Source organism: Halichoerus grypus, chromosome 2, assembly GCF_964656455.1.
Source record: "Halichoerus grypus chromosome 2, mHalGry1.hap1.1, whole genome shotgun sequence".
NCBI lineage: Eukaryota > Metazoa > Chordata > Mammalia > Carnivora > Phocidae > Halichoerus > Halichoerus grypus.
Genome location: NC_135713.1, coordinates 191,554,909 through 191,572,123, shown reverse-complemented (window position 1 = coordinate 191,572,123; position 17,215 = coordinate 191,554,909). Strand labels below are relative to the sequence as shown.

The 17,215-nt window shown below is 58.5% G+C and overlaps 2 protein-coding genes across 4 annotated transcripts; one reads left to right on the top strand and one right to left on the bottom strand.

Moving 5' to 3' along the window:
- Positions 1 to 5,612: 5,612 nt before the first annotated feature.
- On the top strand, positions 5,613 to 15,255 carry GFAP (glial fibrillary acidic protein). 3 transcript variants are annotated; one of them, XM_036116816.1, is made up of 10 exons: positions 5,613 to 6,095; positions 7,345 to 7,405; positions 7,601 to 7,696; positions 8,445 to 8,606; positions 10,037 to 10,162; positions 10,375 to 10,595; positions 11,153 to 11,196; positions 11,564 to 11,683; positions 12,972 to 13,057; positions 13,688 to 15,255. In XM_036116816.1, exons 1-10 carry the CDS (start codon positions 5,635 to 5,637, stop codon positions 13,727 to 13,729), a joined length of 1,419 nt encoding a protein of 472 aa, XP_035972709.1. In that variant the 5' UTR covers positions 5,613 to 5,634; the 3' UTR covers positions 13,730 to 15,255. The 3 variants fall into 3 exon arrangements, with proteins under 3 accessions (XP_035972709.1, XP_035972712.1, XP_035972710.2); XM_036116819.1 differs by lacking the exon at positions 11,564 to 11,683; XM_036116817.2 differs by lacking the exons at positions 12,972 to 13,057; positions 13,688 to 15,255 and having other exon boundaries at positions 11,564 to 11,688.
- FAM187A (family with sequence similarity 187 member A) lies at positions 14,538 to 17,193 on the bottom strand. The gene has a single exon (XM_036116821.2). It carries the CDS (start codon positions 17,191 to 17,193, stop codon positions 15,952 to 15,954), a length of 1,242 nt encoding a protein of 413 aa, XP_035972714.1. The 3' UTR covers positions 14,538 to 15,951.
- Positions 17,194 to 17,215: the final 22 nt, after the last annotated feature.

Below are 17,215 nucleotides of genomic sequence, written 5' to 3'. Positions count from 1 at the left end.
CTGGCAGGGGCTGAGGGGGCCGCGACTGACAGCCAGCTCCCCGCTGACCTCCGTGGGCAGCGACGACGCTCTGAGATTGGATTGTTCTTACATACAGAGAGTCATCCCCCACCCAGTGCAGGCCCAGCCCGATCTAAGGCCCCTCTTCCTGCTTCACCCGGCCTCTCCTACCTTGGGGGGTCTGCGCAGGGCCCCTCACTCCACGTCTGGGAGTTCAGAAGTACTCTCTTCCCAGGCCCTTTGCGCTCACCTCCTTGCCCACCTCCGGCCCGAAGCTTGTGTCTGGACCCCACCCTGGAGTCCAAAGTCCTGCCCAGTTCAGAGAACAAGACTCAGTGCCAGGAGCTGCAGACACAGAGAACAAGACACTGTCTCTTCATGCGGGGAGTCGGGACAGCGGCTGTCCCTGTCACCTGAGGGTAAGCCCAAACCTCCTTCGGTGTTGGGACCTGTCAAGGGCAAGGGGACTGGGCTCTCCCTTCTGGGTCCTCCCACCCTCAGCCATCAGCTCTTTCTCCCCCCACACACACAGGGGACTCTGTCACCACATGGGGTGCCCCTTGGCAGCTGCTCACTCTGGAGTCCTCCCTCTCACACCCCTGCTCGTCTATCTCCAGGTTTTCCCAGGAATGTCCTCTGGCTCTTAGCTAAGTTTGGGGGATCCTGGTTCCCAGACAGAATCTAGTTCGTGGTTGTTTTCCCCTCCTCCATGGTTCTTTTGTGAAGAGGGATCTCAGACAGCTTGGGATGGAGGCTGTGGGGGGAGAAAGGGACCAGAGCCACCCCATGGGGCCTGGAGACCATGGCTGTGGTTTCCTGCTCTCCCGAAACGTTCCCCCCAGCTCGCCTGCAGCCTTTCCACCCCTGTTCCCTGGCTCATCCTGTCCATTTGGAGGACCACTGGATTGGAAATAACAGGCTGCCCGCCAGCCCTCTCCTCCCACCAGGGACACATCTGGCCCCCCCACCCCCACCCTCCCAGAGGGATGCAGTCAGTCAGGGAGAAGGAGGGGAGCAGAGAGCAGAACAGATCAGGGAAAGCAATTAAAAAGCAGGTCTCAGGGTTAGAGGCTGGAAAGTAGGGGGCAGGCTGGAGCGCCCAGGAGGGTGGGGAGAGGGGGGTTGGAGAGAAAGGGCCCGCGCTTATTAACCCCAATGAAGCACCCTGGCCCCTGGGTGTGTGAAGGTAAGCAAGTTGATGCCTACAGCAGCGTGCCGACAGAGGCCAGGAAGGAGGAAGGGGAAAGAGTCTGGGGGTTCACCCAGGAACCCTTCTACAGCCACAGGAGCTGGGCACTTCTCACCAGGAGCTGGTTCAGCACAAGCTGATAGATGAGAGGAGAGGGAACTGACCCTGGCCTGAGGCAGCCCTCCTCCAGGCTGAGAGGGGGAGAGAGCCCCTGCCCTCAAGGGGCTCCCATCTGACAGTGAACCATGGGTGCTCGCATCAGGGAGCTCCTACAGAAGAGAGGGTGTCCTGAGGGACCCTATCCTTAGGGAGACTCCATTCTGATGGGAGGACATAGGTCGTAACATCAGGAAGTCCCTATCCATGGGGGCCCTTCTCCTGGGGAAGCCTCAGGCTGAGGGGCAGGAGAGACCCCCTCCCAAGGGACATGATAACACACCAAGAGCTTCTCAAACCGATGGAGATGTGGGCCTCAAGTCTGCCGCTGGGGAAGGGCAAGGATGGACGGACAGTGCCCCAGGGGGAGTCAGGGAGGTGAGAAAGCAGGCTGGGAAGTAGGCTCTACTCTGAGTCTCCTCCGGGGCAGGTAGAGATGACTCACGCTTGGTCCCTGGCAGACCCAGCTAGTGGTCTGGGGGCAAACGGTGCCGCCTCCCACCCTCTCTCCCCTGGCTGCTGCCCCCTGCATCCTGTCCACACTCCTAGGTAACTGTCCTGGGGAGGTTCCTATATGCTGTCCCCTGCCCGCCCCCAGCGGGGTCAACAAGACACGGCAGCGCCCCCCCCCCCGGGCAGGCCCAGCTCCTGCCCCTCCAGGCCCAGGCCATCGCTAACGCAGATTAGGTAAAGCACCGGGTGGGTGTTGTTAAATGGAAGCTGTGATTTGTCGAGCAGCTGCTGTGTCCGGCTTTCCCTGAATTTATCCTCACCGCTACCTTGGACGTAAGTGTTGTGAGTCCCCATTTTACAGGTGTGCAAATGGAGACTCAGAGAAGTTCCCGAAGTCGTCAAAGATCATGTAGCTATTGAATGGCCGTGGCCCCTCTCTCCTCTAGAGGGCACTGTCAGAGCAGTCCGAAGCAACTCTAGAGCATACATGGGGTGATCCCTCTGGGGGATAGAAATCCGGGTTTTAGAAAGCCTGCCTGTCCCTGAGACCCGCTCTGTTCCCTCTGCGGGACCCTGCGGCCGCTGGGACCTGGGCAGCTGAGCACTGCCATCTAGTGGCCACCAGGGCCCAGTTCCCTTCCTCAGGGAGGGGGCCCATGTGGGGTGGATGGACTCCGTGGTAGCCAAGGAGTCCACCGGAGAGTCCCAACTTCTCTTCATCCCACCCCCGCATGCGGACCACCATGCTGCACAGGCACTGGGAACGGGGCTGGGGCATAAGGCGAGCCAGTGGGCAGCAGTCTAGTGGCTTGAATTAGAGGCTGGCAAATTTAGAAAATGCTGGGCACCCTTGTGTGTGTGTTGAGGCCAGGTGTGGTACTGATCTGTCCCGGGAGGCAGGAGGGCATCCTGGCGGATTCTGACGTGGGGGCGGGGCATGGGGGTGGGAGACCATCTTGTCTCCACCTCGGCTTGAAGTGGGGCATGGCTTGGCTGAAGGCCCTTCGGAGAGGCATCCAGGCATCCTCTCTCCAAGGCCGGCAGCTTTCTGCTGTCTATTGAGAAGTCAGTCTAGGGATTGGCTTGAGGCTTTGGACATTGAGACCCTTAGATTAGAGAAGCAGGAGAGGAGGGACCACGTAGATGGGGCCTGAGCCAGGCCAGCAGGATGGTAGTAGTCGTGGAGGCTGGGAGCTGCATCTGCCTGAGGCAACTGTGCAGCATAGTGTGATCTAGAACAGAGAGAGAGAGGGAGGGAGGCGGGGGGGGGGGGGGACAACTGTGTGTCTAACAATAGGCCTTGGGTAAATTAATGCATACAGTGGAAAACCATGCAGCTGTTAAAATGATGATGTAGATAAATATTTATTGATATGGAAAGATGTTCACAACATATTGCTGAGTGGAAAAAACAAATTACAAAATAATTTGTGCAGCATGAGCCCACTTGTAAAAAAAAAATGAACTTATATATATGGGGGGACATCTGGTAGTGTTTATCTCCAGGTGGTGAAATCATGGCTAATTAAATTTTTCCGTTTTGCTTATCTATATTTTCTGATTTTTCTACAGCGAATGTGTCATACAAAATAATGAAAGTTTGGCAAACAACCATGACCATGTCTGTCTACCTCTCTGGTTCTTGTGTGGACATCTTTGGATAGTTAAGGGCTGAGCGTGGGGAATGGGTCTAGGGTCTGATGGAGGTTGAGGATGGAGCCAAGGAGCCTGGGTGACACTGGTCCGGAGAGGTGGCTGAAGTGGGTGAAGGGGGGACCTCTCTCTGCTGCTGCTGAAATAAGCCTGGGTCACACACACAGAGGGACCAGTCACTGAACCTCACTGACAAGCCCTTCCTGCTCTCGGTCCATCTCTCCCGCCCACCCCCTCCCAAGACTGCTTTACCCTCATTTCAACTAGATTTCACTGGAACAAAGAGAGAAACCTGCGAACTGTGACTTGCCCAGCGAGCTAGAAGGACAGCCACTCCTTGTCAGAGAGTAGTTGGGACGAGGGTTTGTCCCTTTTTCTTCTTTTAATGCCCCCTGACTTTCCCAGCTCCTCCACCCATAGCAGGATCAAAAGTCATGGGGCATCTCCTCCCTTAGAGTCCCCTCCCCATGTTACTGCTCAGGTCCAGGGTCAAGTGTGGCTGAAGACCTCGAGACCCTCACCTTCCCTCTCTGTGCTGGGATTCACCAGGGAAAACCTCGGCAGGCAGCCCATAACATGCCCAAATGGAGTGCGTCTCCCCAGCGTGGGGTAAGAGGCATTGCCCCGTCTGGAGCTCAGGGGTGTGAGCTGGCTCTGGGAGCTGGGGAGGGGGCAAGCAGCCAGGCCTTGTCTGCAGAGCCAGAGACCTAGCAGTGCCGGGCTGGCCGCACCCCCCGCCCCCGGGCCTTCCCCTTGTGCCCACTGCATGACTCACCTTGGCACAGACACAATGGTCAGGGGTGGGCACAGAGCCTACCCCCCCACTGCACCCCGGCCCCCTCAGAGGCTTCCGAGAAGCTCTTTGAGCTGGGGGCTTGGGCTGTACTCTGCCTAACAGCCTGGCATCTTGGGATAAAAACAGCACAGCCCCCCGGGGGCTGCCCTCTCCGTGTGGCGCCCTGACCAGTGGTGGAAAACAAGGCTCTATTCAGCAAGTGTCCAGGAGAAGGGGATCAGAGGCCCAAGCATGGGCAGCAGGGGGGTGGGGAGAGGAGGGCTTCCCAGAAGTCCAAGGACACAGATGGGAGAGGGGCCTGGGTGAGGCTCTGGCCCCCCGTGGAATCAGAACAGAAGGGTGGATGGATCTGAAGGGTCAGGCTACAGGACGCCCGGCCCTGGGCTCCTAGTATGGACCCAGTGGTTCCTGGGTTCCCACACTGACCCATCCCCAGAGGCCTTTCCGTCCTCTCAGCCTGATGTGTGGGAACTCAAAGGAGATAAATCTCCAGTGTGAAAGTGAGGTGAGGGGTGGCCGGGGAAACAGGGTGATGCGGGAACAAAGATGGGAGCCGGGACAGCCAGCTCATCCATAACTGCTTTTGTGTGGCTGTCAAGGCCCGGCTCCAGACAGGCCTGCAGAGAGGCTGGGCAAGGGGCAAGCGAGCCCCTGGGGACTGAGGCAGGGGCTTAAGTGGGGTCCAGGGAGAAGGCCAGGGAGTTCAGCGCCTGCCCCTCTTGCCCCCTCAAAGCTTCCGTGTTCCTTCCTTCATCCTCCCCCCCTCCCCACTAGACAGAGGCCTCAACTGACCCTCTAGACAAAGGGCTGGTGTCCAGTTGCAGCCCACAGCCCCAGACCTCCGGGGAAGGGGGAGAAAGCAGGAATGCAGGACGCCCATGTTCGGAGGGGAAGAGTCCAACAGTCTGCTGGGAATGCGGCTCAGCAGGGAACTGTAACGTGGGCTGCTTCTTGAGAGTATGGAACACGTTTGTTCTTTGCAAGTTCCCAGCACTCAGCAGGTACTCGAAGGAGGAGTGCTGTCATGGGCTCTAAGAGGTGGAAAGCAGGTCAGAGGTCATCTGATCCAGACCTTTCCTGGCCCACCTTCCCAGGGAAAGGGCGTCCCTGCCCAGTGGTCAGGGCCGCAGACTGAGCATCGGGCCCCAGGCACCAGGAGGGTCTCTGTCTGTGGCCAGGCTGGGGCTGGTGTGCCCGGGAGGCCCTGCCTCTGGGCACAGTGACCTCGGTGGGGTGAGAAGGGCTCTCCCCATGGCTGAGCTTTGGCCCAGCCCCTCCCCCTCAGGCCATGCCAGGGGGCGTTGCCCAGGGCGGCTGGGGCAGCGCCAAGCCGGCCCACGCCTCCATAAAGGCCTCACTTCCCAGGAGCAGCCGGAGCCCGGCCAGCATGGAGAGGAGACGGGTCACCTCAGCGGCTCGCCGCTCCTACAGCTCCTCCTCGGACATGGTGGGGGGAGGCCTGGTCTCCGGCCGCCGCCTGGGCCCGGGCACCCGCCTCTCCCTGGCCAGGATGCCGCTTCCTCTCCCGGCCCGCGTGGACTTCTCGCTGGCCGGGGCCCTCAACACCGGCTTCAAGGAGACGCGGGCCAGTGAGCGGGCAGAGATGATGGAGCTCAACGACCGCTTTGCCAGCTACATCGAGAAGGTGCGCTTCCTGGAGCAGCAGAACAAGGCGCTGGCTGCGGAGCTGAACCAGCTGCAGGCCAAGGAGCCCACCAAGCTGGCCGATGTCTACCAGGCTGAGCTGCGTGAGCTAAGGCTGCGGCTCGACCAGCTCACAGCCAGCAGCACCCGGCTCGAGGTTGAGAGAGACAATCTGGCGCAGGACCTGGGCACCCTGAGGCAGAAGTGAGGAGGGGGCCCGGGGAGAGGGGCCTCATGAACAGGGATGATGCCCCCCACCCCCACCCCCGGCCCAGCGGGAGTGCCGCAGACCCGCAGGATGTCGGGCAGGGGGCTTTGCCTCCATGATCCTTGGCTCCTCTGTGTCCCCATCTCTGGGAGGGGAGGGCTGTCCTTGCTCCCCAACATGATGGGAGGGACTGGGAGGAGGCCCAGAGTCTCAGCGATCTGAATCCCGAAGACCTCTGGCCAAGGACCCAGCGTACTCTCAGCGTACTCACAGCTCTCCTAAGAGGTGGAAAGCAGGTCAGAGGTCATCTGATCCAGACCTTTCCTGGCCCACCTTCCCAGGGAAAGGGCCTCCCTGCCCAGTGGTCAGGGCCGCAGACTGAGCATCGGGCCCCAGGCACCAGGAGGGTCTCTGTCTGTGGCCAGGCTGGGGCTGATGTGCCTGGGAGGCCCTGCCTCTGGGCACAGTGACCTCGGTGGGGTGAGAAGGGCTCTCCCCATGGCTGAGCTTTGGCCCGGCCCCTCCCCCTCAGGCCATGCCAGGGGGCGTTGGGGAGAGCTGTGCGGGAAGAGTCAGGGACCCCGCAGGCAGGGACCCCACAGGCAGGGTCTTCGCATTTCATTCACTGCAGGGCCTGGTGGCCTTGTGGGTCCGTAGAGAGGAGGAATGGGAAGAGGAGATTGGTGGGCACTAGGAGGACGGGGCTCCGGGGGAAAGGAGGTGAGGGAAAGAGCAGGCCTGGCTTCGGGAACACAGGTGATGCTGCCTGTCACCAGCTTATGACCCTGGTCAAGCCACTTCAGCCTGCAGAGCTGTGAAGCAGAGATTCCAATAAAACCCATTTCCAAAGGTCAGAGGAAACCCCAGGGACGGGGTGTTTTGCTGAGCTGGCAGGGCACACGCACACACGCGCGTGTGTGTGTGTGCTCGCGCCCTCCAGTGCAGGAGGATGAGCGTGCTTGTGCATGCAGCGGTGAGTGTATGTTGGTGAAAGCACCTGTGTGAGTAGGAGCAGGGGCACCAGCCTTGATAAAGCACCTTAGTAATGAGTTAAAGCAAAGGCCCTTGTCTGCTCACCCTCCTGGCCAAGGCTCTGTCTGAGACCCTCTGCCCTTCACTCCTCCTGCCATTCCACTGGTCTTGGGGGGCGGGGGTTCTCTCTGGCAGCCACCTCCAGGGAGATTGGGGCAGGGGTCCAAGATCCTCAGAAGAGCCTGGACCCAGGAATGTGTCCCCCTACCCCAGGCTCCAGGATGAAACCAACCTGAGGCTGGAGGCTGAGAACAACCTGGCCACCTATCGACAGGTCAGGGAGATGGAGGGGAGGGGAAAGGGTGGGGGGGTAAAGGGTTGATGGCAGGTCACACAAACAGCCCCCAAGCCCAGCCCTCCAGAGCAATGTGCTGCTCTCCCCAGCCACAGAAGGAGGGATCAAACAAGGCTAGGGAGAGGGGAGGAGGAGTCTGGGGTCAGAGCAGCCTTTTGCCCCTCCTTGCTCCAGGAGGCAGATGAAGCCACCCTAGCCCGTCTGGATCTGGAGAGGAAGATTGAGTCTCTAGGGGAGGAAATCCGGTTTTTGAGGAAGATCCATGAGGAGGTAAGGCCGACATAGAGACTGGAATGGATAGAGACAGAGAGCCTGAGATTGAGAAATACTCAGAGACAGACAGAAAAAAAATGAGAGAGTGAGACTGAGGGAGACAGACATAGAGACGACAGAGCATCCTCAGCCCCTGGTGAAATTCACACAGACACACACCACTTACTAAGCATTATAACAGACCTTGTTGCCCCATTTTTTATTTCACTACAGCCTTGTGAGTTAGGGACCCTCCCAGTATGATCTTCCAGTATGATCTCTGTGAAACAGAGGACACTGAAGCCAGACAGGTTAAAGAACTTCCTAAGGTCACATAGTTAGTCTCTCTGACATCACCCCCACTGCCACCTGTCTCCATTTAAATGAGAGCCCTTCATTTTAAAAAGACACCACTGAGCTCTCTGACTTCAGATTATGGATTCAGAGTCCATGATGCCAAGGAACCTGGGAACCCGCAGACACACCCACACCACAGGGACTCGGTCACTCTCCCACAAGAACACAGGCATGCATTCAGTAGTACTCCTGCCTGGCCGAACTTGGGAGGAGGACACCATGAAGCCCCCAAACGACCCTCTGCTCCCCTAGCCTGGGCCATGCCGCTTCCTCTAACTAGAACTGCCCCATTTCCCTTAGCCAACGTCAGCGTCCAAGGGGCAGGCAGACAAGGGCAGAATCCTGTGGGGAAACCCCAGCGGCAGCCCGGACCCCCGGTCCTGGCATCGCCTTCTCTCATCCTGGCCAGGAGGTGCAGGAGCTCCAGGAGCAGCTAGCCCGGCAGCAGGTCCACGTGGAGCTGGATGTGGCCAAGCCGGACCTCACGGCGGCCCTGAGAGAGATCCGCACGCAGTACGAGGCCATGGCGTCCAGCAACATGCATGAGGCCGAGGAGTGGTACCGGTCCAAGGTAGCCCTGACTGTGGGCCAGCCTGCCTCCTCCGGGCAGCCCTACTGGCTCCATACAAGAGAATTGGGGAACAAGGGTGGAGGAAGCTGGGAGAGGATCCTCTCCGGGTGATTGTCCTTCACCAGAGAAATGAGGTGGCTTGCCCAGGGTCACACAGCCACCATTACTTCCAATGAGCATTTCTTTCTTTTCTTTTTTTTTAAGATTTTATTTATTTTGGAGAGATAGAGAGAAAGCATGAGCAGGGGGAGGAGCCAAGGGAGAGGGAGACGGAGGGGGAAAAGTCTCAAGCAGACTCCATGCTGAGCATGGAGCCCCATGCAGGGCTCGATCTCACCACCCTGAGCTCATGACCTGAGCTGAAACCGAGAATCGGACGCTTAACCGGCTGAGCCACCCAGGCGCCCCTCCAATAAGTACTTCTTATTACTATTATTATCATTATTATTGTTACTATTACTGTTATTATTAGCCAACATTGTTGTTTGCCAGGCCCTATGCTTTACATGCATTATCTATCTTACTTACTATGAAGAAAGTACTGTTCTTTGACAGATGAGAGAACTGAAGTCCAGAGAGGTTAACTAGTTTGCCCAAAGTCACACAGTTCCTAAATGGTAGAGCCGGACGTCTAATCCCAGCCGTCGCACTTCCTGATGCTTCTGCTGTTTGTGTCCTGGGTTACTGAGCACCCACTGCATGCCAGCACTGCCCAGGATCCAGAGACCTGTCCCACCAAGGAGACGTGATGTGCACCCAAATACATTGTCTAGAGAGAACACTGCTGGGCGGGGTTTATATAGATGTAATGTGGGGGATGGGGAGGGTATCGTAGAAGGGAGGGCTAGGGGCTTGGGGCCTAGGTGAGACTGGCAGCCAAAGAACATGAAGAGAAGAGGGAAGGGGCATTTGGGGTGCAAGAAAGCACAGGGCAGGGGCCCCGAGATGCCAGCCCAGGGGCCGAGCTGAGGAGCGAGAGTGGCAGAAGCTGGTGATGACTCTGAGCAGGTCAAGGCCGGATGGAGCCACGAGAGCTTCACTGCAAGCTGGGGGAGAGAGAACGATTAGAACCCAGGGTACTGCTCACCAGAACCCCCTGGCCACGGTGGTGGAGGCCAGGGTTCAGGCTCCTGGATAGAGCTGCCAGTGCAGAAGATTCTGGATTCTGTGGCAAACATCATTTGGTCCTTCATTCCCTGCCCAGGCACTGTGCTAGGTGCTGGAGACGTGGCAGGGGCCTTCTGTGCCCTCTGCCCATGGGTCACAGTGGCTGGGAATAATCCCAGCCAGGGCCAGAGTCCTGGGCAGACCTGGACACCAAGCCCGGGGTCCTGCCCATCTCCCTGAGTTCCCAGAGACCCATCGGCCCCACATGGCTCCCGAGAGGTGGGGCCCAGCCGCCCCTGAGCGTAGGGCCCTCTCACCCCTAGTTTGCCGACCTGAACGACGCAGCCGCCCGCAACGCCGAGCTGCTCCGCCAGGCCAAGCACGAGGCCAACGACTACCGTCGCCAGCTGCAGGCCTTGACCTGCGACCTGGAGTCCTTGCGCGGCACGGTGAGCGCGGGCGGGGCCGCAGCGGGGCGGACGCGGGTGTGCGCGAGCTGGAGCCCCGGGGGACACGCAAGCCAGGGACGGGGACCGGGACTGCGGGCGGGGGCTCTGAAAAGTTACTTGGGGGCCGGAGGGGAGGCCGGGGACAGGCCAGGGGTGGTGGGGGGCGGGCAGTGTGACCCCGCCCCGAGGCACCTGCCGGCTCCACCCTACAGAACGAGTCCCTGGAGAGGCAGATGCGGGAGCAGGAGGAGCGCCACGCGCGGGAGGCGGCGAGCTACCAGGAGGCGCTGGCCCGGCTGGAGGAGGAGGGGCAGAGCCTCAAAGACGAGATGGCCCGCCATCTGCAGGAGTACCAGGACCTGCTAAACGTCAAGCTGGCCCTGGACATCGAGATCGCCACCTACAGGAAGCTGCTGGAGGGCGAGGAGAACCGGTGAGCTGCCACCGTGGCCCTGGGGAGTCCTCCCTGCTGCCCTTCCCTGGAGTCTCCTTGGTCCCTTCAGGGACTGTCATATTCAGCTTGTGTCCTGCCCCCTCCTATCCCAGTGCTCAGCACAGTGCTCGCCTAACACACAGTAGGTATTCAATAAACGTTTGGTGAATAAATGAATGGATTCGATTCAAGCAATGTTGATGAGGTCGCAGAGTGAGGACTTGGGTCACCCCCCAAACTAAGAGGCTCACTCCCCACCCTCCCAATGAAGATTGGACTTCTTTTCCCCTGACCCGTCTCTTTTGTCTTGGAACTTTCTTCACCACTTCCTCCTCCCCTCTGCCATCCTTAGGCCTCCACGCTTTCAAATAGAGATGCTCCCCTGGCAGACAACACCCAAGCCCCTTGCAGACTCTTGGAGCCCCAGGGAGCATGTTGGCTGCTGGAGAAAGCCAAGAGATGGGTTTTGAGGCTGTCATGATAACCCTGGACCAGGGCCTGGCCCCGGGGATGTCCCTGGGCTGCCCAGTCACTCTTCTGCCTTTGCTGTCTTTCAGCATCACCATTCCCGTGCAGACCTTCTCCAACCTGCAGATCCGAGGTCAGTAGAGCAGGGCCTTGTGGGCAGAGTGTTGGATTCCTGCCCTCTCCCCCAGGTGGGCTGCTGCTCTGGCCTGGGGCCGAGGACCAGGGCAAAGGGGTCCGGTCCAGGGCTCGCCTTGGGGACCTTCATAATTCACTGCAGAGCTTCCAGCCAGAACACAGCAGCCCAGGGCATTCCAGGTGGGGCTTGCGGCTGCTCCTGCCCTGCTCTGCCCTGTGCCCCCTTCCCTAACCCTGCACCCCCTCCTATAGCAGAACTGGGTGAAGATTTCAACCTCTGCCCTGCCCGCAGAACTCTGAGCAAGCTCAGCTCCTCTGAGTGTTTTATGTTTTTGTGTTTTTTTTTTAACTGCTTGTCACTACAGGGGGCAAACGCACCAAAGAAGGGGAAAGTCACAAGGTCACAAGACATCTCAAAAGCCTCACAATACAAGTTATACCAATACAGGCTCACCAGATTGTAAATGGAGCCCCGCCGGCTCTCGGTTAGCAGCCTGCCTCTCAGACTCTCAGACACAGTGCTTTTCTCAGCTTGGCAGGGAGTGAGCCTCACCAAGCCCATTTTCCCTGCCCTCTTGGGCTCCTTTCTCCCAGGTTTCCCTAAAGGGCCAAGCTTGTGTCATTTTCCCAGCGACCTCAGTGGCCAGCCCAGGACCTGGCACAGGGTAAATGTAGGTTAAACTAGCAGAGCTGGTTGGTATTCAAAGTGATGTGTCCTCTGGTGCTCAGATGAGAGGCTCTGGGGCCCCTGGGCGAATGCCAGCCTCCACCTCACCTTCTCTCCATCACTGGGAAGGCTCTTTGGGCCTTGCCGTGCCTGGTGGCCAGGTTCTCTGCTCAATTCGTCTGTCCCCGAGGCTCCACGGCTCAGCTCAGTGCTGATTCAGCCCAGAGGATTATTTCCCCCTGGACTGCAGCTCTTGTAGTGAATAAAGTTTTATGCTCCCTGCTCTTAATTTTAAATATTAGTGAATGTGACATGTTACATTTTTCTCTCTGAGGGGGGGACAAACGAAATTACTTCTGACTTGGATGTGGCCCTCAAATGATTCTTATCTAAGGGGGAAAAAAAAAAAAACCTTCTGCTCTAGAAATTTAGGAACATGAGCTATACATGTCCTGGGGCTTAGTTCAGCATCAGAAGTTTAACCAGGCAGAGCAGGTTGAGGTAATACTGCCAAGTGCCAAACAGTAAAGGGTCAGTAGAGCCCAGAGAAGTGGCAGAGAGAAGTAAGGGAGGGGCAGGGGAACAGGAAAGGGACCCACGTGTATTGGGCACTAATATGTGCTAGGCACTTAACATGTATTATTTCAGTGAACTGACTCCTTGCTCCCACCTAGAGAAGTAGACACCATCATCCCCATTTTGCAGATAGGAAACTGAAGCTGGGAGAGATAAATTAACTTGCCCACAGCCTTGTGGCTGAGCTGAGACTCGAGCTCTGGCCTGCCCGATTTCAAAGCCCATGTGCTCCTTCCTCGGCACATCGCTGGGGTGTCAGAAAGCCAGGGGCCAGGCGAGAGCTTGCAGAGGGACTGAAATGCAGCCAGGCCAGGAAAGTGAGCAAAGCACTGGATGGAGCAGCCAGGTCTTACCTAGCACCATGGGGACTTGGGGGTCTCCAGCCCCTTTGAAAGAGCCTAGGCCCTCTCTGCCTAGTTGGATAGACTTTCAATCCCTATGACTGTGGGTTTCATGGGGAAGCTGGGGGTGGGGAAGGATGTTTAGTGGCCCAGGAGCCAACAGGAGGCCTCCTGTCCCCGTGCCTGCAGAAACCAGCCTGGACACCAAGTCCGTGTCAGAAGGCCACCTCAAGAGAAACATCGTGGTAAAGACCGTGGAGATGCGGGACGGGGAGGTAAGGAGAGCAGACCTGAGATTCTGGCCCGGGCCGAATTGAGACAAGGCTTTGGAAGAAAACCTAAACTGCACATAGAAGGTTCTCAATCACTCGGAAGAGCTTCCCAGGGAGGGTCTGGAAGAGGGGAAGGAACCTGGATGTAATTCAACTCCCTATCCCCTCCGCTGGCCGTTCCAGGGAGCCTGGGTGCCCAGGCCACTGGATGGAGTCCTGATTTGGACTTTCTCCCTGTCGCACCCTCAGATGCAGGCACCCCCAGCACCAGGCCTGGGGAGAGAGAGAAAGAAAATTATAGTAGCTTTCACTCCCGACTTTCAATTTCCGGCTTGATAAAAGGAACCTGCTGGAGTAATAGGAAGGGGGGGATTTGGCATGAGCCCTCCCCGTCACACCTGCAACAGTACTAGCTAATCTTACATCAGCTCGCCAGGTGCCAGGCCCGGGGCTAAATGCTTATGACTGTTACCTCATTTCCTGGCAGCTTCGTGGGGGGAGTGCTGGTTGCTCTCATAGAGAAGAAAGACCTGGGAAGGCTGGGGACTTCGAAGTGGTGGGCCTCCAAGTGGTGGGCCTGATATCTGTGTGAGTCCCTAACTATTGCGCTGTGTACTTCTATGCCCCCTGCAGGTCATAAAGGAGTCCAAGCAGGAGCACAAGGACGTGGTGTGAGGCAGGACCCACCTGGTGGCCCCTGTCCCACAGTGTGAGGGGCCTGAGCAGATGGGATTGTTGCCCCTCCTCTGATGGCGGACTCCCCCAGACCCGAGTTCCCACTCACCCCGGCTGCTCCCCTCATCCCTCCACCTCTACACCAGCTTGCTGCCCTAGGCTCCGTGGGCACCAGACCTGCCAGACAGCACCCACCCTACACCCAGTAACTCCAACTAACAAGGCGCTTACCCCAAAGGGGCGGCCTGGAGGGGCATGGCCAGCAGCTTGGGTTAGAACTGGGAGGAAGGAGAGAAGTTGGGGAGGGCCAGGGACCCAATAAATTGCCCTCCTCAATATGCCTAACCCCCATTGTCATGGCAACTATTGCCAGAGCTGGAGGTCCCTGGGGGTAAGTGGGAAGTGGGCCTTGGAGTTTCCTCAGGCTGCTGGAGGAAAACCAAGACTCTGAGACAGGAACCCCCACAGGCAAGATAGTCCTGGCCAGAGGTTTCTTCTAGACTGACCCTGAACAGTCTGAGAGCAGGTGGGGACATCCTGCCACTTGGAGTGGTCCCCAGACAGAATGCCTGGCCTGCCCAGATCCCAGAGGGGCCTTCTGAGTGATGATTCAAATGTCTCAGTCCCACAGAGCTGACATGTGGGCACGCTGTGGGCATGTCATGGGCATGTGGGAGCTTGATTCTCAGCACTTGCGGGATCTATAGTGTAAGTGGAGAGGGAATGGGTGCTGGGAAGGAGTAGAGGGGAGCTGCCTGGCCCCTAGGTTGGATACAGAGAGGTCAAGCCCAGGAGTCGACCCTCCATAAGGCTGGAGGGGAGGCAGGTGGAGATGGTAGGGGAGGCAGTTGGGATGATGCTAGATATCAGAGTTGGGGGTTGTGGGCAACCAGGTACACCTGGCCTCTGGGTCATGGGAATCAAGGAAGTGACTCATTCTCTTGAAGATGCTGAAACAGGAGAGAGGGGCAGCTGTCCCCGGGGGCAGGGCACACTTTGTCCCATGCTAAAGGCCCCTTCCTTCCTGCATAATCCCTCCGCCCAGGCCTCGGAGCCACTGTAGCTGCTTCCTCGAGACCCCAGCAGACACTGCTGGGCGAAGCCACCCCCATTCATCTGACACTCTCCACCCTACAGTGACCTGCTGCTTTTCCCTAACCAAGGGCCCTTGTGGTTCTCCTCTTACTCAAATACAAAGTGTACCCTCATATTGTAGGTAGCACTCTATTTTATCATTCGGGAAATGGAGGCATGAACAGAGTGAAGGCTCTGGTTTGTGCTCTGCTTTCCACGGGAAGACTGTGGGGGGCAGGCACAGGACTATCTGTGCCCAGAAGTAGGGCTGAAAGGGCCCGCTCCAGGGTCCCCCTCGCCCCTCTAAGGCCAGAGAAGTGAGAGTCCCTCCCTCTTTCCAAGACCTGGTGCCCTTTCCCCCACTCCCTCCTGCCACCCACTGCTGCTAACCTTCAGGGCACCACTGCAGCCTTTACTCACTAAGGTAAATAAAGACAATTGCCGTGGCCTTCCCCAGAGTGGACTCTGTTCAGGAGAGGCTGGGGCTGGGGGAGAGGGCAGGAAGTGGCCTGGGACAAGACTCAACTTGCTTCTTAAAGCCGATCATCTTGGGACCCCAAGCCCCCCAGCAAACCCCAGCTCCAGCCCTGCTCCACATGGCAGCCCCGTGCCCCCCAGGCCCTCTTCTCACCCAGTCCCCAGCCCTGGGGAAAGCCCTGACCTTGACCTCCACTTCCCTTACCCATTTCCCCTGTTCTAGTCTTTACCTTTATTCCCAAACCGGCCATTCCAGAGACGAGGACATATACTAGGCTCCCCTACTCCCCCTTCCTCTCCCTGCTGCCCCCCAATTCAACCAGCGCCCACTCGGCAATCCTCCAAGGCAAGAAAATAAAGCACCTCAAACACTGTTCCAACATCAAAAAGGTCATTTGATAAATATTAGGTTCACTTCTTCCTTCTCCGAGCGTGAAGTTGGAAGATGCGCACTCTGGCTGCTTCGGTATTGGCCCCAGTGCCCCATCTCCTGCCCGCCTCAGGCTGCTCCACCCGCCAGCGGCAGGTTGTAACTAACAGACCTGTCCACACACCACCACCCCCCCTTGCCGCACAGCCCAGCCCGGGATGCCCACCCAGACGCATCCGGTATCATTTAACAAACACATCTGAGCACAACAGGTCTTCCGAGCCGGGGAAGGCGGGGGGCGCTAGGGCGAGAAGTTGGGGCAGCAGCGAAATAAGTAACAGCAGCACCGACAGAGGTGAATGGTGACAAAGACCGCTGTGATGAACAGGTAGCCCACCAGGGTGAGCTCCACAGCGGAGCGAGTCTCAGGGTCCGAGAACGAGGCCCGGTAGCGGCCTCGAGACGTGACACCCAGCCGCAAGCCGGCGACGCGCACCCCCTGCCGCCAGCAATAGTAGATGCCCCGGTCACTCAGCTGGGTGAAGCGGATGTGGAGGTGGTTGCCGTGGTCGATGAACACCCTCATGGACCTGTTGACGCCCCTCAGGTACTGCGTGCGGTAGAAGTACTGGCGGTCCTTGTCCCAGGCCACGGCGTGCTCTGGCCGCGCCCCGGGACAGGAGATAATGAGTCCGTGGCCCAGCCTCTGCTGGTGGAACTGGATGGGCACCTGAGGCAACCAGGGCCGGCTGCCCACCTTGGACACGTAGCTGAGGATGGCCATCACGCCCTCGCCGACCTTCTTCTTCTCACACGGCACCACGCAGCTCTGAACCAGTAGTTCGGGGGTGTGCTCCCTGGCCTGGGCCCGAAGCTTCCTGGGCACGGCCTGCGAGCCGCAGGACACCACCTCGGGCAGCGTCTGGCGGTAGCGCGGGGAGAGCCCCGGACTCCGCAGGTAGCACAGGCCGATGCGCCACTGCTCCCCTCGGACCCCGCAGCGGTCGCAAGGGGTCCACTCCCAGAAGGTGGTGAAGATGTGGAGGCTCCCGTGGTGCTCGTCGGCAAAGGGCTCCTGGCCCTGGTCCTTGAAGGTGGCCACCATTCCCTCGCCGCTCTGGACGTCCACATCGTAGGCATAAAAGTAGTCCCCCTTGCGGGTGCCACAAAAGTACAGGCCCGAGTCCTCGGGCTGGGCCCGGAAAACCAACAGGCTGAACATGCGGATGCTGAAGCGAACCAGCATGTCGCTGCCCACGCGCACCTGGGACTCCTCTGTCAGCACCCGCCCGTCGAAGTCCGTCAGCACTTTGGTGTGGCTGCTACCCAGGTGCTTCTGATAGTACCAGACGACAGCAGACACCTCCTCGGGCTTGCAGTGGCAGGGAAGTTCGAAGCTCATGTCTGCCAGGTAGGCTGCGTTGTCAAACATCAGAAAGGCTGGGCAGGGGGTCCTCTGAAAAATGTTCTCCTTCTCCACAATTTCGAAGGCCTGGAGACTCCCCCACACCCACAGGAGCACAGTGGTGTGGGCCAGGTTCATGCCTGCAAGAGGCAATGGTCAG

Excerpts from the sequence above, each read along its gene's own strand:
- GFAP (XM_036116816.1), top strand. The coding sequence starts at position 5,635 with ATGGAGAGGAGACGGGTCACCTCAGCGGCTCGCCGCTCCTACAGCTCC. Across the intron at positions 8,607-10,036 it reads AGGAGTGGTACCGGTCCAAG|TTTGCCGACCTGAACGACGC; the intron begins GTAGCCCTGACT and ends TCTCACCCCTAG. Across the intron at positions 11,684-12,971 it reads TGGAGCCCCGCCGGCTCTCG|AAACCAGCCTGGACACCAAG; the intron begins GTTAGCAGCCTG and ends CCGTGCCTGCAG.
- FAM187A (XM_036116821.2), bottom strand. The coding sequence starts at position 17,193 with ATGAACCTGGCCCACACCACTGTGCTCCTGTGGGTGTGGGGGAGTCTC.